Source organism: Lytechinus variegatus, chromosome 16 (genome assembly GCF_018143015.1).
Source record: "Lytechinus variegatus isolate NC3 chromosome 16, Lvar_3.0, whole genome shotgun sequence".
Taxonomy (NCBI): domain Eukaryota; kingdom Metazoa; phylum Echinodermata; class Echinoidea; order Temnopleuroida; family Toxopneustidae; genus Lytechinus; species Lytechinus variegatus.
The window spans coordinates 19,771,040-19,797,874 of record NC_054755.1 but is presented as its reverse complement, the minus strand read 5'-3'; the positions used below and the strand labels follow the sequence as shown (position 1 = coordinate 19,797,874).

The 26,835-nt window shown below is 36.1% G+C and overlaps 1 protein-coding gene across 1 annotated transcript in view; it reads left to right on the top strand.

Annotated features, from left to right (window-relative positions):
* LOC121430266 (adhesion G protein-coupled receptor E1-like) overlaps positions 1–19,912 on the top strand; it is a 24,124-nt gene extending 4,212 nt beyond the window's left edge. Inside the window, exons 3-18 of the mRNA XM_041627544.1 lie at positions 588–682; positions 4,483–4,540; positions 4,923–5,174; positions 6,753–6,878; positions 7,401–7,618; positions 8,166–8,215; positions 9,140–9,248; positions 9,539–9,651; positions 10,550–10,652; positions 12,202–12,412; positions 13,810–13,876; positions 14,549–14,615; positions 15,440–15,555; positions 16,488–16,614; positions 17,507–17,548; positions 19,835–19,912. Coding sequence (XP_041483478.1) covers positions 588–682; positions 4,483–4,540; positions 4,923–5,174; positions 6,753–6,878; positions 7,401–7,618; positions 8,166–8,215; positions 9,140–9,248; positions 9,539–9,651; positions 10,550–10,652; positions 12,202–12,412; positions 13,810–13,876; positions 14,549–14,615; positions 15,440–15,555; positions 16,488–16,614; positions 17,507–17,548; positions 19,835–19,912 — 1,832 coding nt within the window. The remainder of the gene's footprint in view (positions 1–587; positions 683–4,482; positions 4,541–4,922; positions 5,175–6,752; positions 6,879–7,400; positions 7,619–8,165; positions 8,216–9,139; positions 9,249–9,538; positions 9,652–10,549; positions 10,653–12,201; positions 12,413–13,809; positions 13,877–14,548; positions 14,616–15,439; positions 15,556–16,487; positions 16,615–17,506; positions 17,549–19,834) is intronic.
* The last annotated feature ends 6,923 nt before the right edge of the window (positions 19,913–26,835 follow it).

The following is a 26,835-nucleotide window of genomic DNA, read 5'->3' as shown; positions in this document are numbered from 1 at the left end:
GTAGTAGTAGTAGTAGTAGTAGTAGTAGTAGTATGATGATGAGTAATACCGATTATTTGAAAGGAGAATAATGACCGGATAATGGTTTTACAGTGCTACATCATACCTCGCCTTTAGCATTGCTGCCATCAAGGAGCTTTTTTATCATGTAGGGGATCTCATTGGACACCCACTTTGCTTCCTTCACATGGATCAAGTGTGGCAAATATCATGAATATACACTGTAAAAACGGAGGTGTTAAAACTGACACCAATTGGTGTTAATAGAGGACCACACCCTGAGGTGTTAAAATTACACCCTAGAGATTAAACATAATACCAAAGAGTGTCAATGTAACAACAAAAGGTGTTGTAATAACACCTATAGGTGTAAAACTAACACCACCAATTTAACACCGGTGTAAAATAACTGGTGTGGTCCTCTATGTACACCGGTTAACACCAAAGTTTTTGCTGTGTATATACATCAACGCCTTGTCAAATATTTTCAGTCTTAAGAGTGCTAGCTTTCATTCAGACATTTTTTGCCGTATATTCATGATCACACGTAATCAAATCTATTTCTGTTTTCTTATTTCCACGTGTAGGTGAATGGGCTGGAGACGGCGACCCCCCGGCTGGAGTAGAGACTACTCTTGAGACGACTAAAGGGCTGACAGTTACAACACCAGTAAATATCCATGTAAATATACTCACAATATACTTTTCTTTATACAACGTAAAAATGAAGTGCTAATTTACCACTCACAGTGCTTGTATAGTGACTGCACTACGAGTGCTGATTTTCTAGTTCAAATTTTAACTAGAAAATCAGCACTCGGAGTGCAGTCATGCAAGCACCGTTAGTGCTTTGGCACTTCGTTTTTTTTACAGTGTATCTGAAGTTGTTTCTCATTATTTTCTTTCTTCTTTTTCTTCTCTTATTCTTCTTCTTTTTGTTTTCTTCTTCTTCCTCTTCTTCTTCTCTTCCTGTTCTTCTCCTCCTCATCCTTCTTCTTCTCATCCTCCTCCTCCTTCTCCTTGTATTTTGTCTACAGGCGTATTGTATTTTTTTATAGGCATATCCCGCAACAAGCCTCAGTTTCTAGGGCATACGCCGGTTTATTTACACCCTACATGTACATATTTATTTTCTTTATAACAAATTGATTTTTGTATGAATTAATGTTTACGAAAAATGTAATGAAATGAAATAAAATAAATGTTTATTTGAATTGAATTTGAATTGAATTCTTATCTTTTTTTTTCTTCTTCTTCTATTTCTTCTTCTTCATGTTCCTCTTCTTTTTCCTCTCATTTATCTTTGTTTCGCACGTCCTTTTATCCCGTATCATACTACGACTAATGAGGAGGCTTCTCCACTATATTCTGCTAATGCCCGTCACCCCCCCCCCCCGCCCACACTCCCCCGTCTCACTCAACCTCTATCATTTCGGTGTGCCAACCGGTGTGTTGGCTCATAAATCTCTTGGTGTGTAGCCACGTCAGGACTTTCTAGATTTTATTGAACACAGTAGAATCGAGGACGAAATCATTTTTGGCAGTTAGAACTCATTGTAGAGTCAGTGTGGGGTTGGTTTGTATCATATTGGCAATGTGAACTCTTTGTAGAATCAGTGTGGCGTTTGCGGGGAATCACATTGGCAGTGTGAACTCGCTGTAGAGTCAGTGTGGAGTTGATGTGGAATCACATTGGCAATGTGATCTTTCTGTGGAACCAGTGTGAAGTTTGGAATCATATTTCGCTGTAGAATCAGTGTGGAGTTGGTGTTGAATCACACTGGGAATGCGATCTCGCTGTGGAATCAGTGTGGAGTTGGTTTCGAATCGCATTAGCAGTGTGAACTCGCTGTAGAGTCAGTGTAGGGTTGGTTTGTATCATATTGGCAATGTGAACTCACTGTGGAATCAGTGTGGAGTTTATGTGGAATCACATTGACAATGTGAACTCGCTGTGTAATCAGTGTGGAGTTTGTGTGGAATCACATCGATAGTGTGACCTCTCTGTAGAATCAGTGTGGAGTTTGTGTGGAATCACATTGGCAGTGTGAACTCGCTGTGTAATCAGTGTAGAGTTGATGTGGAATCACATTGGCAATGTGATCTTTCTGTGGAACCAGTGTGAAGTTGGTTTGGAATCATATTTCGCTGTGGAATCAGTGTGGAGTTGGTGTGGAATCACATTGGCATTGTGAACTCGCTGTGGAATCAATGTGGACTTGGTGTGGAATCACATTGACAGTGTGAATTCTCTGTAGAATCCATCTGGAGTTGGTGTTGAATCACACTGGGAATGCGATCTCGCTGTGGAATCAGTGTGGAGTTGGTTTCGAATCGCATTAGCAGTGTGAACTCGCTGTAGAGTCAGTGTAGGGTTGGTTTGTATCATATTGGCAATGTGAACTCACTGTGGAATCAGTGTGGAGTTGGTGCGGAATCACATTGGCAGTGTGAACTCGCTGTGTAATCAGTGTGGAGTTTATGTGGAATCACATTGGCAGTGTGAACTCGCTGTGTAATCAGTGTGGAGTTTATGTGGAATCACATTGACAATGTGAACTCGCTGTGTAATCAGTGTGGAGTTTGTGTGGAATCACATTGATAGTGTGACCTCTCTGTAGAATCAGTGTGGAGTTTGTGTGGAATCACATTGGCAGTGAGAACTCGCTGTAGAATCAGTGTGGAGTTGGGTGGAATCACATTGGCATTGTGAACTCGCTGTGTTATCAGTGTAGAGTTGATGTGGAATCACATTGGCAATGTGATCTTTCTGTGGAACCAGTGTGAAGTTGGTTTGGAATCATATTTCGCTGTGGAATCAGTGTGAAGTTGGTGTGGAATCACATTGGCAATGTTAATTACTTTCTGTGGAATCAGTGTGGAGTTGGTTTCGTATCACATTGGCAGTTTGAACTCGCTGTGTAATCAGAATGGAGTTTGTGTGGAATCACATTGGCAATGTGAACTCGCTGTGGAATCAATGTGGACTTGGTGTGGAATCACATTGACAGTGTGAACTCTCTGTAAAATCCATCTGGAGTTGGTGTGGAATCACAATGGGAATGCGATCTCGCTGTGGAATCAGTGTGGAGTTGGTGTGGAATCTCATAGGCAATGTTAACTTTCTGTGGAATCAGTGTGGAGTTGGTTTCGAATCGCATTAGCAGTGTTAACTCGCTGCAGAGTCAATGTGGAGTTGGTTTCGAATCGCATTAGCAGTGCTAACTCGCTGCAGAGTCAGTGTGGGGGTACGTTTGTATTATATTGGCAATGTGAACTCGCTGTGGAATCGGTGTGGAGCTGGTGCGGAATCACATTGGTAATGTTAACTTTCTGTGGAATCAGTGTGGAGTTGGTTTTGAATCGCATTAGCAGTGTGAACTCGCTGTAGAGTCAGTGTGGGGTTGGTTTGTATCATATTGGCAATGTGAACTTTCTGTGGAATCAGTGTGGAGTTGGTGCGGAATCACATTGACAATGTGAACTCGCTGTGTAATCAGAGTGGAGTTGATCTGTAATCACTTTGGCAATGTGAGCTTTCTGTGAAACCAGTTTGAAGTTGGTTTGGAATCATATTTCGCTGTGGAATCAGTGTGGAGTTGGTGTGGAATCATATTGACAATGTGAACTCTCTGTAGAATCAGTGTGTTGTTGGTTTCGAATCGCATTGGCAGTGTGAAATCTCTGTGAAATTGATGTGGGGATTACATTAGCAGTGTGAACTCTCTGTGGAATCAGTGATGAATTGGTGTTGAATACCTTTGTCAATGTGAATTCTCTGTGGAATCAATGTGAGGTTAGGGTGGAATCACCGCAGTGTGGACTTTTTGTGGAATTAGTGTAGAGTATAGAATCATATCGCCAATGTGGTCTTTCTGTGAAATCAGTGGGGTTGGTGTCTAGTGTGTGTCGAGGCTGCCTTGCATGTACCTATCATTATTACAAAAATTATTGTTATTATCATCGTTAATATAAACATTTATATCTGTGCTGTTGTCATTCTGTTTTTTTCAATGTGAGTTATAATAGTAATACAAAGAGATAGAAACGTGATAATAGAAAACGAAGAGCCAGAGCTCGACTGAACCAACCGTGTAGTCCAGTGGTTAGAGCATTGGACCCATAATCGCAAGGTTGTGAGTTCGAATCCCCACTCTGCCATTGTCTCTACTATGATAAAAAAAAAATACCCGAGAGTAATATATGTCGTCCATATGGTCAGGCGCTATAACTGATTAACCTAGACGTAAAATGTTTCCTAGGTAATTGGTTACATACCGGCTTTGCGTTTACCAGCAAAAAAGGCTGTCCTTCCTACGGCAGTAACAATAAACAAAAACTGTAAAATATGTATACACGCAGCCAAGCTGATCGAGAATTTACATTTACAGTCATGACAGGCATTGCAGCACTATAACTTGTATATCGAGATGAACAGATGATCATATCATGTAATTCTGATTGTCATTATCTTTTTTTCAGCCACAGACCAGTCCCCTGACCACAGAGGTATTATCTACTGAGGCTACCACTCCAGCTGGTAGGTCAATGGAATGAGTTAGTTTGTGATATGAAATAGTGAAAATGTCATTCATAATAGAAAGTTATACGCCTGAATGGTATAATGTCAAATATATATTTGTAATTGAGGGAATATGATTTCATTTCGCACAGATCATTAAACATACCAAGTTATTATCAACATCATTTCACAGAAATTATGGAAGGAATATAACGTGTCCCCGTGTACCTACTCCCCCACGTCCACTGTGGTTGCACTGTGGTATGCGTTTTAAAGTGGCAGGAAAATCAGATATTTTTAACTTTAAATAGATATTAGATTAAAAAAAAAAAAATTCATATATCAGTGTTGTGCCAATATTCTGTGTTACTTTTAAGCCATTCATCCAATTATTTTCCAGTACCAACAACTAATGCGCAGAGAACTACTGGATCCACCACGCCAGAAATCACTACTACCTTTACTACAGCACAACGACCGTCAACGCAACCCACAATGACATCAGAATCGACGTCAGAATCGGTGAACCAATCACAGCCCTCGATGCAAGACACGACAACTATCACCTCTCCCACTACAAATGGGACACAAAGTCCGGTTGTACCCAACGTTACCCAAAAACCTCTTGAGGAGATTCTTACAGCTTGCTTTGGTATTGAATTACCCCTCATTAAATAATAGTAGAAGAAGAAATAGTAGTAGAAATTTCGTAGTAGTAGTAGTAGACATTGTAGTTATGATGAAAAGAACAAATGAAATGCTTTATAAAAAACCTATGAGCAACAATAAGGCAATAGCTAATCTGGAGACGGATTTTCTTAAAAGGGCAAAATTGGAAGCATGTTAATGAGGTCTGTACCGTGTCGACTCTCCAAACGATGTTTTTTTTAATATATTTCCCCGATCTGATCCTCAAAGCTATTGTAGTCTTGTTGATGAATGATGAGGGATGATAAGTAATTGAAACACTCTCGCAACCTTTATGGCAATAGCATAACAGATGATCGATGTAGCGTTTCTCTTGTTGGCTTTTTAATTGACAAAGCAATTTAATTATCCATAGTCAGTGATAGTAGAAAAGAATGGAAAAAGCCATCAGAATAGATTTTAAATCACCCAAAGATCAAGAGGACACAGACTTAGTGTTTCTATTATTACTTGATAGAACTCTTGCATTATTTATGCCATTCATACACTGAATCTATATTTCAAAAAAAAATGACAAAGCATGGCTTCTCAATCAATATAACTTGATGAATTTACATTCTATTACTAGAACTTCACTAACCCCTTTCGAGAGATTTGACCTTTTGGATATGACTGCATATGTTGAAACCTAAAACTTTTGCATCAACTTTGTGGAGGATGGTAAACATAATGGCCCGTATTCTAAAGTCAGGTTTAACTTAGACCATAGTCTAACTCTGTGCTAAAATTATGGGAAGCCAAAAGTGTCAAAATTTTTATTAAGTTGTATGTTTCTAATTTTTCACTGTGCTCTTTCCTGATTCATCGATGGTGAAGACAATCATCTATTTATACTTCTTAGACAATTCTGAATGATTTGAGAGCCAAATGAGCTGATTATGATATCTTTACTATTAGTGATTTATGTAGCAATTGGCTTTCCATAATTAAACCACAACTTTAAACCTGAGTTTAAGTTAAACCCGACTTCAGAATACGGGCCTATATATTTATACCTCCCGAAGAGAGATTAGTGACGAGTTTGCATAAATCACATAATTTCTAATGTGCAATGATTCTTTTTCAATTGCATTGTTAATTATTCTGTCAATCTTAGGTTCAGAGTACTTAAAATTAGATTTTTATTTTACCTATTTATTATTTTTATCGTACCATGTGATATTTTGTTTTTGTGGAATTCGACTCGAATTGTGAATTATAGTTTTTACAGCTGACAATTAAAACTCTATCGTTTATTTGAAATCGATATTGTTTTTAAATTGCGACTCAAAATTCCATATTGCCTTGTTTCTAAATTCAATCTCTCTAAAATAAGTTTTATCTAATATATTGAGTGTCGACAGCTACTAAATAACTTATTCTCATAGGCCCGTATTCTAAGTCGAGTTTACAGAATACAGGCCATAAGGTGAGATTATGAATGAAAAAGAGATTTATTGCATCTCGATCAGGTCCAGGATATATTGAGAGCAAACGAACTTCAAGCGATCTTCCTATTTTTCATGTGTTTTTATTTGTCCAGATAACGCCACCGAGGGGGAATCTAGCGCGAAACCTTACCGACCACTGTCATTCTCAACCCCTAGTGACACGGAAACAGATCGACTGACTGTAAGCTTCTACTCGCCATTTCTACAGACCAAACCAGGTTATTATTTTAAAATATCTCCGTGAATCCCCCCCCCCCCGCACAGGCGAACGCACTTGTGCGCACACACGGACAACACTAGTTTAAGATTTTATGTAAGAGTAGGTGTGGTGAAGGTTTGTTTGTCACAGTTTTAATTTGAAAACCATTTTATTCGGAAAATACAAGATTTTCAAAAAGTACCAATTTGGCCAATAAAACTGAAGTTCTGTGTGCATGCAGGGGGGGGGGGGCAGGAAGCATCACAGATTAGCGAACTATGCTCGCGTTTAGTCAGAAAAATAAGCCCGATTGGAATACAATTGGAGTGTATGAGTGCGCAAACACGCATCCTCGATTTGGCGAGGACGTGTAAGTTGGCGGGCACACACGTATTTGCCAACAGACTGTGTATGTGACGTGAGGGTGTGTCTGTGAGTGTGTACTTTTCTCCAATATTCATGAAGATACTAACGACAAAACTTGAAATCACTGGTTGAAACTAATGGCATCTAAATACGTCATTATCTTTGTATATTCCAGTCAAGGTGGCCATCGAGGCTTTCCAAGAACCTAAACCGGGCTGTGACACAAGTCCTGCATCGAGCACTTCAACGACCCCGTCATCGCCCGACGATAAAGCCTCCGGATCGTCGCTGTCGTTGAACTCCGTGGTCAACGTAACTGTGTACTGCTACAACGGCGCTCCCTTACGCCTACGAGAAGGGGAATACGTGGATGTGGTCTTTCCCGCCAAAATTGTATGTAGAGTAGTCTTCAGCGGCGTTTGGTGGCGTAAAGAGCAAACAAAAAATGAGGGGCGCAACATGACGGGCGCAACATGACGTGTATGACAAGATATCTCATTATTCTCGAGAAATTGAATCGAACGAGCAGAAATTCGACGAATTTAAATGAAAATCTAATTTCTTCATTGAATTTCACGTAATCAGAAAAGTAACATAGAAAATTGTATCCCTTTTCCTTTCCTTTTCCCGTATTTATTCTTATTTTCTTGTTCGTGGATATTTGGGGACAATAGACCTAAGCCCCCCTTCCCCCTCTGTGTGGCAGTGGTGCCGTTGCTATGTATGGGGGGGGGTAAATGTATATAATGGGGTTGATGTCAAAGTGTGGATGGAGGAGTCATTATCCAAGGAAGGTTTTTTTAAGTGGGGAGTCGTGCCAAATATAGGGAGGTTGATCGTGCTTAAAATCACAAATAATTTCGAGGATTTCTTTTTTCTAAGCGTTGTTAATCTCTTTCTCTCAGACGCTCTTTCTTTCTCATCATAATTTATTCTGCAGGATTTTGAAAATGAAGTTCCAGTCTGCACTTCAATGAAACAAGACGAACAGTAAGTCAAAATTAATGCAGGGCTTAAAGGACAAGTCCACCGTAGAAAAAAATGTTGATTTGAATAAATAGAGAAAAATAAAATAGCGTCATGCTGAAAATTTCATTAAAATCGGAAGCAGAATTTAAAAAAAATGATGTGACATTTTAAGAATTTCGCTTATTTTCCACAAAACAATAGTATGCACAACTCAATTGAGAAAGTTGATGATGTCCCTCACTCACTATTTTTTGTTTTTTATTGTTTGAATTATACAATATTCAATTTTTTATAGATTTGACAATAAGGATCAACTTGACCGAATCATATAGTATTAAACAATGCTCATTCCGCATGTTCAGGGAGGAATTAATCGCTTCACTTGACAATGAGGAGAAAAAAACAGAATATTCCCTATTTCATATAGTAAAATACCTATAAAAAAAAAAAATCAGTGAGTGGATGACGTCATCAGTCTTTTCATTTGCATACCGACCAGAATAACTCTTTTGTGAAATTAAGCAAATATTTTTTATTGTCATAACTTTCTTATTTTACATCCGATTTTGATGAAATTTTCTTGGATTTTTCTCTTTTTATTCAAATCAACCTTTTGATGATGTGAACTTGTCCTTTAGATTTCAAACACACCACAAGCTACCCTGTTTGGCGTTCAACGATTAAAAGGATAGAACCTCGTCGATCTGGTGCTGCACAACGGCTGCCGGGCCCACGATCAATTGGGCAAAGCAAATTTTCGGAGTATTTCATATCATGTATATTTCGAATAATAAAATATGGATTTTCATTTCATTTCTCGTTTTTATTTTCTGTTTGATATTTTGCGTTGTTTGAGGTTTTTCATGATCCATTGCATTATAAAGAGAACTTATTACAGAAAATTGAAGTTTTATTTTCTTATGTTATCTTTTATTTATTATTCAGTGGTTGGGAATGGACATCAGAGGGTTGCAAGGCTGTTTATTCTAACTATACCCACGTGACCTGTAGATGTGACCATCTATCCGCTATTGCGCTCCAACGCGGCCCAAAGGTAATAAAATCTGTTTGGGTGGAGCTAAACTGCAACATGGTTTAAAGCAATGAAAAAACAAGAAAAAAGTAAAAAATATAACTGCTACTTAATTTCGACTCATTTAAATAAATAGGGAATTACGGATTATTGTTGATTTGCGGAGCAAAAGAAGACAAACTTGACCTTATGAAAGCTTTGTATTTCTACGAGTTATTTATGCGTACATTACCATTATTAACTCATGATAATCAACCTGCTCTCAGGCGAGTGTATATCATTAATCATTCCACTTTTTTACTTTAATGCAGGGATTCAAGGTGGATGGGATCAATGCTTTCCTTCTTTCTATTCTTGAGAAGATTTTAGGATTCATTTCGATCATCTCTATCTTTGTCATGCTCGTTGTCTATGCGACACTGGGGTCAGTTCTAGACTAATTTTTCCATATTTGCTTTAAAGGGGAAGTGAACTGGGTGTGGTTTCCCATCGACTGTGTTATATATATATATATATATATATATATATATATATATATATATAGTCTTATACGTTTTCAAATTTCTACTAATACGACAGAAAATAAATTGACCTATAATTGTATTCATAGAGAGAAACTAAAATGTTTTAGTAATTGTTTTTGCTACTTGGTGGCATAATCAATGCGGTATGAATGTATTGAGTAGTTAATTAGCATGTTAGCTTTCAAGTGGGTCTATATTACTAGATTACACTAGCATTATGGGTCAGGAAACTGGCCAGATATGAGTAGTTGAGGACTCGAGATGGCGCCATTGGTTTAAATGAATGGTATTCTGATAGCCATTTTTTAATTAAACCTGAGTTAACTTAAATCACTCATTTATGGATTGCCAGTTGTCAACTCATTCATCAAGTAAAATTTATTCTAATCCCGCTGCAAAAAAAAGTTGTTTAAAACTATTATAGTCGTAAAATTGGAACAATAGGAAAATACGAAAATATAATGAATTTTAATGAATTTTAATAGTATATGGCGGAAAAAAATATGAAACACAGCATTCCATTGGACTTTGTTGTAAAATTCTAGAACAGAGTAGGGTTAAATCTACGTTTGATAATCAGAATATCAATCATTAGATTAAGTTACCCTTTACTGCTTCTGTTCACGATACTGACCGAAAATTATTCGAACGAAAAAGATTGATTCAATTTAAGAAGAGAATCTTCCAACACCTAATAAGAATTGTGTTAACATTCACTCTTAAACAGAGAAGATTCAAAGTTTTTCAAAATACGTACTCATTCTTTTACTCTCTTCTCTTGAAACATTTCTTTTTCAGTGTAAAAGGGTCTCAACTCACCAAGATTCAATTAAATATAGCTGTCAGTTCACTTGCTGGACACGTCTTGTTTCTTTTCGGAATGAAAGCTACAGGAAACCTGGTAAGATACATGCGTCATGTTTCAAATTTATTTATTTTAATACCATGAACTTAGTAGAGAGTCCACCCAGAACATCTCCAATCCCGCCACACAAAATGACTTTAGCCATTTGATAATTGGTTAACCAGACATGGTGGCTCAGTGGTAGAGCGTCCGTTTAAATGAACGGGAGGTCGTGGGTTCGATCCTCGTCGGCCGAGTCATACCAAAGACTTATAAAATTGGGACCTTCTGCCTTCTTGCTAGGCGCTCAGCATTTAGATTGGAGAAGGGTAATAATAACATATATTGTTATGCAGGGCCCGCTGGTAGAGTAGTCTCCTAACTGAAGTGGCTACCCTGGGTAAATAAAACGTTATTATCATTATTATTATTAAATCAAGAAAATATCACCAATTATGATTGAAAATGTATTCTAGGCTGAAAAAGATATGATTTGAACAGATAAAGTAAAATCAGGCAAAGAAAACATGGAAAATTTTATGTTTTGACATTTAAAGCTTTATTGCCGAAACGATATGATGTATAAATTCATTAATATGCAATAAGCAAGTTGATTATGACATATACCCTCACTTTATGTTGTTTGTTTTTATTTTATTACATGAAATTATACTTATTTAAATTTTGTCCACCAAGAATTGAAAAATAGATTTACAACTGATTTATTGTGTGAGGTAATCATTGCCTAAAACTTATTTGTTACAAGGGAGATGTATCCTACACACATGTATCGAAATATGAAATAATATAATTACATTGTATGATTTCATGTAATAATATAAGAAAAAGGAAAGTGGGCACATGGCATCATCAGCATACATATTGCATATTTATGATGGCATGCATGTAACTGTTTTCACAAAGTATTGGTAAACAAAAAAAATAACAAGTTCGTTATTTTGTCATATTTTGATTTAAAAAAGAAAGAAATCAGCGAGTCGTTCGTATAATTTAATTGACTTATTTTTATATTTTACTGACTTACCCCTTTAAATGGAAGAAAAGCAAGCCAAAAGAGGAGAAGGGGTGACTAACATTTACAATGGGGGCAGTGAAGATGATGGACCCCTTCTACCTATACATCCCCCCCACCACACACACACACACACGCACGCACACAAACACACACAGGGGCGGCATAAGTAGGAGTTGGGGCGACCGTTCCTTTTATTTTGTAAGGTGTGAAAAATGGATATAAGAGGTGGAAATGGAAGAAAGGAAAATGGGTAGAATGGTCCGGGTCGTTTATACACGTATAATACTCTTCCAAATTAATTGAAAAAAAAGAATCGATGTCAGTTTCACGCTTTCTTACCCCTATCAATATTTCCTAGCTCTCCCCCGCACACACACATACAACCCACCCACACACACACCCCAATACCACACACTTATACGAAATAACATTGAGTGATATTGTGAAATAGCAGGTTTAATTTTTCAAGCAATATTAAGTCTATCTCTTCTTTAACAACATTGCGATTCAAGCATACAAAAATATATAGGCCTACATGCATTTGTCTCATTCCAAACATCACTCCTGCAGTTCGTTTGTGCGATCATAGCTGCCTGTCTTCAGTATCTTTACACTGTCTACGCCCTGTGGTTGGTGGTCCAGACCGCTGTACTCTTCAATACATGTTACCTACACGGTAAGCCCCGAGATTCGAACATCGCCCAACCAGTCCAGGTGAAAGTACCGGAGAAGGGCATTACGGAACCTATCCGATTGACCAGGATATTTCTCCTTGTGTGGGGTAAGTGTGTTGAAGATATAATTTCTAAGGGGAGAAAAACATGATTAATCTTAAGGAATCTCTGAAAATCAACGTCATCACTTTAAACTTGACAAAGATTAAGTTCATTTGAACAACAACACCTGGGGTTCAAGCCCACCGAAGCACTCGCGTACTTTTCAAGGTCGTTTATGTTCGTGTTTGACACATTTCACTCAGGTGAAATAATATGGTTATCCAGTTAGAGGTATAATTCCTTGAATACTCGAACACTCGACCAGGGTAGCCAGGCTAAAGCCGGGGTAACAGTATGCCTTTCTTAGAAACATTGTATTAAGCGTTATATAAATATTCCATATTATTATTCATATGATTAAAACTGATGGTTTTAAACATAATACAAAATGATTTTCACGGGATCAGTGAGCGACAGGACATGCACTACACATCATATTTATCTTTTTTTTCAGAAAAAGTGGCATATTAAAAGGTTGCCATTGATTGGAAATCCTGCTTAATTTGAACATTTTCGAATGACAATATTCACGTATTTTACAGTAAATTCGATTTGCATGATCATTGATGGTTGTATGTATGGGGCTGTCTAGAAAGGGGACTGCTCACTTGAGTACAAAAACAGAGAGTAAGATTCTACCCGATATTGGGTAGAAAGAGAACATGCATGTTTGCTGAGTAATTTTTTCCTCCAATATTGGGCAAAATGCATGTTTGAAGGATAAATTTCAGCGCAACAAAGGCAACATGTGGATAAACTTTACAAGATATTTGGTATCTGTTCTCATTTAACCCATAATATTGGGTTAACTTTTTTAGAGTGTATCTGGTAAACTGCTGATGGTTGTACACTCACTGTATTGACATTATGTTTTGTCTCAACCCATGGTCTCATTATACTTATTTACAACTAGTTATTTCTAATTGCTATTTACCATTTTTTCTAATGTCATTTGACCTTTTTTGCTTTCAACAAGTAAAATTATAATAGGCAGATGATATAGAATCAGACCAACTGTGCATAAATGAGAGTAAGAGTTAATTTGTATTAGACCAAGATATTATACACTGTAAAAGCTGCGGTGTTTAAATTGACACCAATTGGTGTTCATAGAGGACCACACCCTGAGGTGTTAAAATTACACCCTAGAGATTAAACATAACACCAAAGAGTGTAAATGTTACAACAAGAGGTGTTGTGATAACACCTATAGGTGTAAAACTAACACCACCAATTTAACACCGGTGTGAAATAACTGGTTGGTCCTCTATGTACATCGGTTAACACCACAATTTTTGCTGTGTACACCGAGCGAGGGGAGCAGGGTCAGACCGGCCACAGACAGAATATTAAAGACCGTTTTTCTTTACTTGTCATAAACTTTGTTTCCCATGTCCTGTAGGTGGGTCATTGCTATTGGTTGGTCTCCTGTACAAGGAAATTCCATATGGATTTGGAACCCCAGAAAGGTATATTACTTTTATTGAATTACATGCACACTTTCATACTAGTAATTAGTGCATTAATGCAGCAATCATGTTTATTAAATGTATGGTATTAAAAAGAGGATATAGAAATACATTATCCAATATGCAGTTGCTGTGCATCGAACCCGCATCTTCTCACGGGTCTAGTTACCTCTCAGCCACATCATCTACATTCGTAGCTATTTTCATTTAGATTTTCTGTTTCCATTCAATTATATGTAACGTAACAATTGTGTACCATATGTGATGAATTAATTTCATTAATCTCCACATAATATCACAATGTAAAAATTATTTTGTTTTGAGTTAAATCCCGAATATAGCGGAGGCATCCAGTATCCATTCCAATGTGGCCATTGATTGTTTACGGAACGCCAAGTTAAATAGGCAAATGAATTGATCGTCTATGAAAAGCCAAGTAAAATGTAAGAAAGATGATTCCTTAATTTCAAGCCATGTTTTACTTTTGCGAATCTACTATCAGAAGGTGACAAGAGACTACACTTCAAACATTTCCGACCTGTTAACATCTTTCTGTTCATATTTTGTTCCTACTATGTATTCCTATCCGTAATATCGATATGAATATTATTTTGCATTCTGAAATAAAGAAACAAACCAAAGTGAAATGTAATGTTTTATGTTTTTAATTAGTTGCTGGCTAGTCGAGACTGTTCATGTGTACATCATCTTCATCTCCCTGATCACAGTAGCGCTAGTGGTAAGTCCATAAATGTATTTGATTACGTAGTGCTCAGTTATTTCGATACGTAGCATTACAACTTACAAATGATGTCACATTTTTTCAATTGAATTACAGGGTAGATATACACGCAGAACTGCACGACGCAAACCTACTTTATATTTTCTCCTTTTCTTCCTCCTCTTTTCCCTTTCTTTTTTTTTATTTATTTTTATCACTATCCCTACTTTGCTCCCAAAAAAATCTTAATTATGATTTTCTGCAAAAAATCCTTACAGCATAGGGCTCAATTTGACAATGACAAAAAATAAGTAAAAGAAGTCGATTTTGAATTGTTGACTACATCACTAATCAGCGACGTTGCAACTATCCACTCAATGATTTATCATTCAAAAAGGGGCGGCGTTGCATTCAAATGATTAAATCATGTAGTCACACTAACGGAACGGATCCAAAACCGATCCGAACTATGACTTTATTTCGATCTGCATACTATACATGCTATAGGTTGGTTTATGAGTCTGTTCCTTTGGTGCATGGGCGGAAATCCCTGGGGAACGCGGCCCCCTAATCAAAACAGTAGGGGGGACACAATATAAAATGTCCCCCTACTATTTTTGGTCTTTTATGATGGTAAGAAATACATCATTCAAAATCGAAATAAAATATATATTTTAGGACGAGACAACTTTACTTTTAGAATGATAACTTTTTTTTGCATGTCAAATTTTCCAGCCTTTTGTCCCCTGCAACTTTTTGGGAGAAATTTCCGCCCCTGCTTTGGTGTGCATGTAGCACAAATGGCAAAAATGTTTCACTGGTTTTACTTATACCTTTTTCAGATCAACTTCGTGCTCGCCATTTTGACCGTGGTGTATCTAATCAAGATTGATGATAAGCCTACTGAGCACATTGATGGCTACGCAGAATGGACTGAGAAACTCAGGAACAGAGTCAGGTAATTAATATCTGGGCAGCGTTTCATCAATATTTTCGTCCGACAAGTTGTCAGATCTGACATCTTTCCTGGATTCTGATTGGTTGAGAAGCACTGTTACTATAGTAACTGTCGGATAAAACAGGACTTGTCGGATAAAACGTCTGACAAGTCCTTTCATGAAACGCTCCCCTGATCCTGCACTTAACCTGATTACAAAAAAGGATTGACACTGACATGGCTTACCACCCCCCCCCCCAAATAAATAATTGAATAATGTACATGAATTAAGTTCTACGATCAAGAAAAATATGAAGATAAAATATAAGAAAAAATAAGGTGAAATATATTTTGTTAAATATCATTTTCACAATCGATCACAAAATGTGATTTCCATATCATGTAGTTGCTGTAGTATTCGTACACCAACTACACTCAATTCTTTTAAGACCCAAATATGCACAATCAACCTGTCATCGTTGTTAAAATAATTCAGGAAATTTCTGGTTCATTTTTATTATAACAATAGAAGCCAAACATTTTATGTCGTGCTGGTTACCGGTTTCCTTTTCCTTTTTCAGTTCTTTTTTTTAATGTTTTTAGTTAAGTTTTTAGTTTAGTTTAGTTCAGTTTAGTTTAATTTATTTCAATGTAGTTGTGTTGTGTTATTTCGTGTAGTTCTATCTGTATGGTTTTGTACACTATAAGTTCTCATTTGTTTGAAATATTCATGTAACAGGGCTCTTTTGAAAAGCAGGCCTCTTGGCTCTGAAAGGATTACCCTGTTTTTTTAAATAAGACTGAAATAAATAAATAAATGAATAAATAAATAAATAAAGGCGGAAACGTTGCTGGAAGTAGACCAAATAAAAAAAATGAAGACCAATTTACCATCACATCGTGTACTCAAGCGAATAAAACCTGATTTTACTTCTTATCTCAAACATTCCTAGTCTTTGTCTGTCATCATCACTCGTCCTCTCATTCGTTCTCGTGATGGCCTGGTCTTCGCATGCCCTGCTCGTCTTCAAGTCCATCATCGCTTTCGATTACCTCTTCATCATGTTTAACATGATTCAGGTGAATTCATAACATCCAAATTAAAATGATGGGAAATTGATTCGATGTCGTCATAATGATACGAGCAAATAAACATTTCAAGGCAAAAAATGCGCTAATGATAAGATTCATCTCATCACTCACATTCTTTTCAATCAAAGTTTACTTGTACGATCGTGCTTTCAAACCATCCAACCGATACTGGGCAGACCCCCCCCCCCCCCTCCCCCGACGAGGATCCAGTCAGATTAGACACATTACCATTTTAGGGTCCATATTATTTTTGTACAATAGTTGGCCTTTCAAAAGAGGGAAGGAAAAGTGAAGAAAAAGGAGAAGAAGGAAAGAAGAGCATTTAAAAAAATTAATGTCTAGACCATGTAATTCGATATTGCTACTGTAATTCAATGGTTTATTTGAAAAAAAATAACATCTCTCAATCAAAATATCTCGGTGCCAACCTGGCCATGCACAATCACCATATCCGACTTCTGCATCACCATTTCACTTTTTCAAATATTTCAAGTTGCGTGAAGGGACCTGTTCCATCATTTTAGTATAAAAAAATTATGGTATATCATTTATAATTGTATTTTTTTTGTTATTCATTCCAAAGATTGTTACATAACAAATCCCCGTTCGTTAATCAATATCTATATTAATATGAAAATCACATGAATAAAATATGATCAATATGGGATGCCATCGGATGCTAGTAATTCAGGATTATGTCTATCATTTAAAACTAAATCATATCAGTATAATGTAAAATGATCAATATTAATGATACCGGCTCTCCATTGAATAAACTAATCTTAAGTGGTACGTATTCTCGCTTCCAGCACGATTTTTCTAGACTTTTATGTTTTCATTCTTATAATTTTCTTATTCTTGTTCATATCTCATTTTGCAGGGTTTTCTGATTTTTGTATTCTACTGCCCAGTGAATCCAGAGGTATGATGGTTGATTTTATTTTCTGAAATCAAATAGTGACACTCGTTTGTTGAAGGCTTAAAGGAAACCAAAACCCAAGAAGAGAAGCAATCTTATTGGAAAGAGTAAAATGAGAGGAACAATTTAAAAAAAAAGTTTCATCAAAATCGGTTATGAAGTTATGGACGATTAAAAAGTAATGTTGTACTTTCTATGTGGATCCTCAAATTGGCAAACGTGCTTCAGAATGGCTGATTTTGTGGACAACTCTCCATTTGTTTTGTACACATATTTTCAGATTTTCCTCTTTATTTTGAATATTTCACATTATCTCCTCTTGACCTTGAAATATATGGTGTGGATTATATTTTCCCATGACATATGTTGCGCTCAGAAGGAGGCAAGATGTTATTTGAAAGATAATGAGGAAAATCTGAAAATTTGTGTACAAAACAAATGGAGAGTTGTCCAAAAAATCAGCCATTTTGAAGCACGTCTTCCAATTTGAGGATGCCCATAGAAAGTACAACAAGAGTTTTCAAACTCCCATAATTTGCTTATTTTATAACCGATTTTGATGAAACTTTTTTTTAAATTGTTCCTCTCATTTTACTCTTTCCAATAAAATTACTTCTCTTCTTGGCTTTTGATTTCCTTTAAAGCAAATAAAGCAAAAAATATTTCGATACATGTACGAACAACTGCTATAAACTGGTCAAAATAAAATGAATTTTGCCTATTCTGGTCTAAACTCTACATGGTTTATTACCCATATTATCTCATTGCCAATGAATCTAGTGAATCTCATTAATTGCCAATCATCTTCTTCGGTTTTCCTCTATTCGCTCTAAAGGGCATTTGTACTATCGAATGGTGGTGATACGCATTGGTCGAAAGTTTACCGAGACCAGTCGTCAGCGTGTGTGTGTGTGTATTTCTGTTTCTGTTTGTGGTAACTCCCGTAGGAACTCGGCAGGACAGCATTTTGCTGGTAAACGCCAAGCTGGTATAAAACCAATTACATATGAAACATTTTACGTCTAGGTTAATCAGTCATAGTGGCTGACGTTATAGACGACAGATATCACTCTCGGGCCTTTTTATCAAAGTGGAGACAATGGCAGAGTTGGGATTCGAACTCACAACCTAACGATTATGAGTCCAATGCTCTAACCACTGGACCACACGACCCGTGTGAGTTTTGTCAGACGTGTATCAATTAGATATGATTATTTGGGACCGACCTTTAACGTCACCATCCGAAAGACGTGACCAGGGCTCGAACCTCTGCATCAATTTGTAACTTCCCCCACATAGCTTTGGTTACAGGCGAACGCCACAACGCCCAGCGTCGAAGGCTGATCTACTATATGCACCCCTCCCCCTTCCGAACTTTATTTTAAGCCGTCTCGGACTGAATCCACCTCTATATGTGATTTAAATTTTCAGGGGAGCGTTTCATCAACATTTCTGTCCGACAAGGCCGTCGTCAACATCAAGCAGGTCGCTCATGACGACGGTCTCCTGCGTTCTGAAATTTAGTTGAATAATATTTTTCATATACTTTTTTATATTCAGAAAGAGATTGTAAATGATACATGTGTCTAAAATGTATATATATGTAAAATCTATGTAATAATTGATTATGTTGTATTATGTTGAACATGTGGAACGCAGAAATAAATTTCAAGCAAACAAACAAACAAGTTGTAAGATCTGACAACTTTCCTTGATTTTGATTGGCTGAGAAGCATTGTTACTATGGTAACTGTCGGATAAAACAGGACTTGTCGGATAAAACGTCCGACAAGTCCTTTCATAAAACGTTCCCCTGGTCACATCGTGAACTCAAAACTTCCACCCCAATATTCGTTTAGTGAATAGTAAGATATGCATCGTTCCTCATCATTATTTCAAAGGTGTTTGAAATATCCTGTTTTCATATCTGAATGCTTGAAAATCGCGTTCGCATTACTTATTTACTAACAGACGTGTCTGCATAATAGCCAATAAGGGACGCACCGTTAGATATCCAGGGGGGCTGGACATTTTTCCAAAGGAAAAAAAAGACTTGCTATATATATGAGCAACAAAAACAAACCTTGTCTCACCATCAGAGTAAAAAATAAACTTGGCCCACTGACAAATCATCTGAAAGGGGCAAAAAGAAAAAAAAATGGCTAAGAAAAAAAAATACCGAAAGAAGAAAGGGGAAAAAATAACATAAACCCAAACTTCCAGCCCCCCCTCCCCGGTATCTATAACGGTGCGTCCCTAACCGTTTTGTCTTTTATTCGTTTTCTGTAGGTTCGTGCTGCTATCTTCGGAACCAAAAGCTCAGATGAAGAAGAAAAGAAAGAGAGCGACGATGAACGAAAGAACTGATTTGATTTTTAAAAATTCAATTTTTATTTATTTATTTGTTTATTTACTCATTGGTTTTCTTTATTTCATAATGCAGGGTATGCCTGTTCTGGGGCCCGTTGCAGAAAGAGTTGCAATCAATCGCAACTCTAAAAATCATGCGAAACTTGATCTTCAACCAATCAACAGCGCGCATTTGGGACTTGCGATTGATTTTTTGACTTGCGTTTAAACGCAACTCTTTCTGCAACGGACCCCAGTTCATGCAAAACTGCTTTCCAAAGGCGCCATGCAACAACATCATAGCAATTCAATGTATGTAACATATAATAAAGTAAACACAGAATACATTATAAACATACATACGTAGAGGTGTTGTGGCTCAGTGGATAAGTCTCCGGACTGTGAACCACAAGGACCGGGGTTCAAATCCCACCGCAGCACTAGCGTCCTTTGGCAAGGCATTTATCTACATTGCCACTCTCGACCCAGGTGTAGTAAATGGGTACCCGGTAGGAAGAAATTCCTTGGAATTCTCGATGCGCCCGATCAGGGTAGCCGTGCTAAAGCCGGGGTAATAGTATGCAGCGCTTAGAAACATTTGTATTAAGCGCTATGTAAAATGTTGCATATTATTATTATTATATAGAGTGAATCAACAATTATCATGGGATCGTTACATCTCCATCAAGTTATTCAGTGTAATTACATGTATGACAGTCAGGATTTTAGTGATTTACAGTGTTTTTAATGCATGGAGGGACGTGCATTTTTGTATATACACAAGGGAGCGAATTAAATAAGACGGCAGAAACATATTCATATAATTCGTCCTTGGACAGGTTATTTGAAGAGGACATTTTCAGAATATCTTGTTTTATAAGTTACATTACGTTTGCAGAAAAGGGAAACGTCATTAGTTATACCCCCCGTACACTCAATCAATTATTTTAATGGAGTAAAATATCCGAGAGGAATTTCGAAAAGAAGAAGCCCCCATCCCGCTCATTAACCAAGTTGTAGCATTTTTTTTCGTTAACTACCAAAACGGAATACACCAGGGAATAAGTGATAATGAAAGATGGTCCATTTGTTTGTCACAGTTTGTTGTTATTGTTATTATTATTGTTAATTCTCTTTAAATGTATTATTATTTATTTACACGTTTTGTCTTTATCCCATCTTTTCACAAATTTGAGATTAGTTTTTTAATTGTTTGGAGAAAATATTTTGTATTAAAAATGACAAGATTATAGTAAAAGCAATAGTTATTGAATATAAGTACAGCTAAGAGGCACGTCGCTAAACAAATGAAACTCCGGGTTTTATTTCCGCTCGTCTAAAATTATGGAGTTTAGAAATTCAGTCTATGGAAAATAAAAGCTCAACTCAGGGGCATTGGAACGGTTTTGAAAGTTTGGGGATGACCATTCAAATAATTCGAATGGAACATGTCAACTGATTCTAGGGGGATGGCCTAGCATGTGCAACTGACCGATCCCCCCATGATTTCTTGAATTAAATTTTCTCTTCGTCATCTCTTTATTTCTGTTTTTATGTGTGTGACCGAGCTTATTCCCCTTCTTCAGTTAAACATTTTTCTGTATAAAGATTTTGTGAATATATTTTTTGTTGTAAATAGTTTAAATATGTTCATTATGAAGCATCGCAATCGTCTGCAAAAGTAATAAGTAATAAGTAATTTGATGTACAATATTGAGATTTTGTTAAAATTATTGTCTTAACTATGTTAATGACATTGTTTGGGACTAACCTCGATTAGCATCTTGCTATTATGTTAGCTCCAATCAATGTTGTGTTTTTATGTGATGTACTTTTCCATGTAATTGTACCTGACAGTGATATTTGGTAATAAATTTAATTCTATAATTCTTAAGTGAACAAGGTATCCTCATTGAAATTCCTTTGTATAATGATTGCTAATAAATTGAAAAGGACTAATCACATTAATCGCATTTGCAATTCTTAATCTAAAAATATCAGTGTCATGTATAAACTTAAAAACTTTCCTAAGACCTTCTTAAAGATGATATATCATGCAATTATATTTATCATTGAATGGGTAACAAATCTGTTGCCTCAAAAGATAGAATCATTAAATTATAAAAACGTGCAGTTAGAAGTTTGACCGTGCCTTATTTCTTGCCCACCTATCAACTATATTTTCTTTGCTCAAAATAACGCAGCCCTATTATTTAGATGTAAGTCAAGTAAGACCTTTTTTATCATAGAAAAAAAGTATGTATATTCGTAAACATAGAACTAGAAGTGCCACCGACTATCATGCTCTAATCTCACGGACAACTTTGTCTAAAAATCTTATTTTTTTAAGGACCAATCATTCGGAATTCTCTCCAATCTTTACTTAGGAGCATGTTCGTTTAACATTTTTAAGAACAAATAAAATGATATCACTCTTGCTAACTATCATCTGTATATAAGTTCATTTATCTTCAATTTCGTTTTATTAACTCTTGCCCTCCCAGCCTGTTATTGTTATTGTATTTTGTATCGTATTGAAGTGCTTATAAAACATTTTATGATTTATTGTAACGATCTGTTCTGTTTCCTTGTGGGCTCTTATCTGCGTAGCAACATTTTATAGATTGTTCCAACGTATATATTGTGTTTTATGTATGAATATGCATGACTGATATTCAACTTTATCACTGACTAGATTAGCATACATTATGTTTGTGAGACGAATCACCTATTCATTTTAACGTTTCTGAATGAATAGTTGAATTAAAGTTATTTTCATGAATATATATTCTGATAGTGAAGTCAACTTCAAAATAAAATACAGTAAATAAATGGATATATGTTTCATTGCTTATTTTACGATGATTATTCTATTATAGCACAATAAATCATAATGTCTAAAACGCTCCTGAATGATAAAAATCACACACATTCTAAGTCTTCTAAATCATGTTCGCTCCACTTCACTGGGCAAAGTATACTAGCGAATTTCTTCAAGGAAAAATGATTAGGTTTTATATCATATTATTTTTAGATTAGGTCTGTTATGATAATTTTTAATGTTCGTTTCAGTTCATAACCGACATATTACAAACAGAATGATTTTAACATCGACTAGGAAACTTAAGACACTGATTATTAAACTTCTTATCTCCATAAAGATCGCTTTGTTGATTTTCGTTCAATTGTTGTCTCATATTGAAGAGATCTACTTGTTTGGTGTGGTAACGTCAAACATTCTTATTTTTAATGTTCATGTCGACCCACACTGCAAAAACTCTGGTGATGACTTAACACCAGATCGGAATCTCTATATGTCCACATCAGAGAAATATTGCAACAACACCAGTTTGGAATCAAACCGATGCTGCTTTAATAATAATTGGTGCTGTATAAACAAAAATAGTGTTGTTTAACAATTCTCTGTTGTGGACATACAGTATATATATTCCGGGCTGGTGTTAAATTAACACCAGAGTTTTTGCAGTGCAAATAATAAGTTATTCAATAATTTAAACACGCATGATACTGAAATTCCATCAGGATCGGGAGTAAAATAAAGTTATGGACTTTTATTTTTTATCATTCTGTACTCATAATGTAAAGCAAACCTTGATTCCTTGTTGAACTGGCACACTACAAAAACTCTGGTGTTAATTTAACACCAGCCCGGAATCCCTATAAGTCCACACCAGAGAAGTGTTAAACACGACTAGGTTCGGTATTAGTCTAACACCATGCAGATAGTTTTTATACAACACCAATTAGTATTAAAACAGCATCGTTTTTTCTAATTCAGAATGGTGTTGTTTCAATAATTCTCTGGTGTGGACATATAGATTTCGGGCTGGTGTGAAATCAACACCAGAGTTTTTGCAGTGCATTGTGTATGAGAGGCTTTCTTACTATCAAATATGTATCAAATGAAACATTGTCTGATTCAAAAGAATACACACGAAACAGAGGATGAGTGAGGGATATCATCGATTCTCTCATTTGCATATCAATATGTTGTGCATATCAGCACTTCTGCATATAATTGTTTTGTGAAAAATACGCATAAATTTTAAGATCGTTTAACTCTGTTACATCCGATTCTATGCGATCTCTTGTCCACCGACCTTTCTCCTCTCAACTGACAAGATACTCCCTGTGAATTTAAAATTACAAGTAAAAAACAGGATAGGATAAAGCTAACCAATACATTAAAATGATAAAACTTCTGAAGTTGCATTGTGTTTAAACTTTAAAACATATAAACAAGCACTTTTATTTTCTTGACATGTAATTTTCAAGATTTGTGATAATTTGTCATGTATCCATTTAAGAGTGAATATGACAAACATAGACATATGATTTTTTTCTTTATATGTTAAAATCACATATACTTCTACCTGGAGTACGTACTCCTTTAAAGGCAAAAATGAACCAACAGTCGAGTATAGCACTACCTCAAGTCATCAAAATAATGCTGAAATCTGACCAGGGCCCAAAGAGTTGCGATTGATCCGATCAATCTTAGCTATGTACGACCAGCAACGTCAACAACTATTATCAATGTTTGTTAAAAATATTTTGTAACTATGATGCATATTCATGCGTTCATTTTTCTCTTTCTTGATAATTCACTGTGCTTCTCTTTGCTTACAAAAGACATTGTTTAAATTTCCTATAAATAAATTAAGACACTAGTAGATTTCCATAGAGTTATGATTGATTGGATCAATCACAACTCTTTGTAAGACGGGACCCAGGTTCTAACAAACAATAAAACATCCTCAGCAGTGTAGTCTTGTTATGTAGGCCCATTTGAACACTAACATACTACTCAATATAATGTTCACTGTATTAGATTATATCATCTTTGCACTCTTTCCCCTGCCATTTCAGATCACCAGTCCCAAAGAAAAACAAAGAAATCGCAAGCAAAAAGTCTGTTGACCTTGTCTCACCATTGTTACGTGTTCGCGCATGCGTTCAAGATATCTCGCAATGATTATTCATTACGCGTAACGTTAGAGGACACGTGAAATATTACTGCGCTCATTGGCTGGAAGTTTTTGTTTCTCTTATGACGTATCCCCAGCTCCCTAATTTGCATACTAATTGCGCATAAGTTATCGCACGTGGAAACAGGTGCGGCTGTATATCAACAGACTCTGTTTCAACGTTGAATGAGACAAACGTGTTATCGACAATTTGTCAAATTATTCGTAGTTTTCAGAGTTTTTAAGACATTCACAGCAATATAAGCGACCAGGTAGGTTCATACACTGTTTTTATGACCAAGAATAAGCTAAGTTGATATCTAAAACTTATCCTTTATCATTAACTTTAAGCAGGAGTATCGTATAAACGGTTGTTACGTACGGACGGGTTGTTTGTCTATATAAGACTGTAATTTCACCAAACTTGGTGGCGATCAATTTTTTCATTAACCGATTAAAGTGTAATATCTGACAATATTACAAAGCATAAATATTATAAACAGTCATAGCTAATGCATGAAACTTGAGAAAATCAAGAGCAAAAGATGGGGGTTGGCTGCTTAATGTCTGTGCATCGGACTTCCATCATAGTAGTACTAGTAGCGATAAAAGATAATATTAATATTTTAAATATTAATGTTAATAATATCAAGTAAAAGTGATTATTGCGATGATGATGATGAGTGGGCGGATGTGGATGATGATGATGATGATGGTGATGATGATGATGATGATGTGATAATGATGGTGATGATGATGATGATGATGACGATGATGATGATGATGGTGATGATGGTGGTGGTGGTGGTGGCGGTGATGGTGGTGATGATGATGATGATGGTGGTGGTGGTCGTGATGGTGATGATGATGATGATGATGATGATGATGGTGATGATGATGATTATGATAATGATGATGATGATGATGGTTGTGGTGATGGTGATGATGGTGATGATGGTGGTGGTGGTGTTCGTGGTGGTGGTGATGATGGTGATGATGGTGATGATGATGATGATGATGATGGTGTGGTGCGGTGATGGTGGTGATGATGATGATGATGGTGGTGGTGGTCGTGGTGGTCGTGATGGTGATGATGATGATGATGATGGTTGTGGTGATGGTGATGGTGATGATGGTGATGATGGTGCTGGTGATGATGGTGATGATGATGATGGTGGTGGTGCTGATGCTGATGAGGATGATAATGATGATGAAGATATTGATGATTAAAACTATCACGTTTCTTTTTTACTGTTGTTTATGGGACAGCATTTCCATCTTGTTTTTATACTTCCTAAGTTATTTTCAATAAATTGTTTTACCATCTCAGAATGTCTAGCTTTCTTCGTACAACGGGTGTATTCCTGAGAGATGCTTCTAAAACTCATATCCTCAGTCGAAACATCGTGCACGAAGCTAAAGCACAAATAAATGTAAGTCCTTGAAAAAGTGTCTCCTATATATTATCATTAGTTTTATTACTTTTATCATCATAATTATTGTTGTCGTTGTTGTTGTCATTTTCTTATTCGGCATAATCAAATCAAAATAATTGGGGTTTTTTACTATTGAAATTTATTCAACATATAATCGTGAAATGATGTAGTAATTGTTTTCTATTCTTTCACTGGGAAAGTATAACATAAAATGCAAAATTATCATGATAACTTATTCTGTGCGTCAGAATTATTCAAACCTCGAAACTTTAATATCAAGATTTCATTTTTTTCATATACTAATGGTATTTTCTATCTCTCTCTCTCTCTCTCTCTCTTTCCTATTCATACATGATTCCTATCATCATATACTCCTCTTTTTAGTTTATAATTATGTTATTTTGTTTGTATATTTAATCATAATCATAGTCTACATATTTTTAAAGCAATAATGCCATTGAGTGTATATAAATGTACTTTATATTCATTTTTTATTTTCACTTATTTTCATATATTG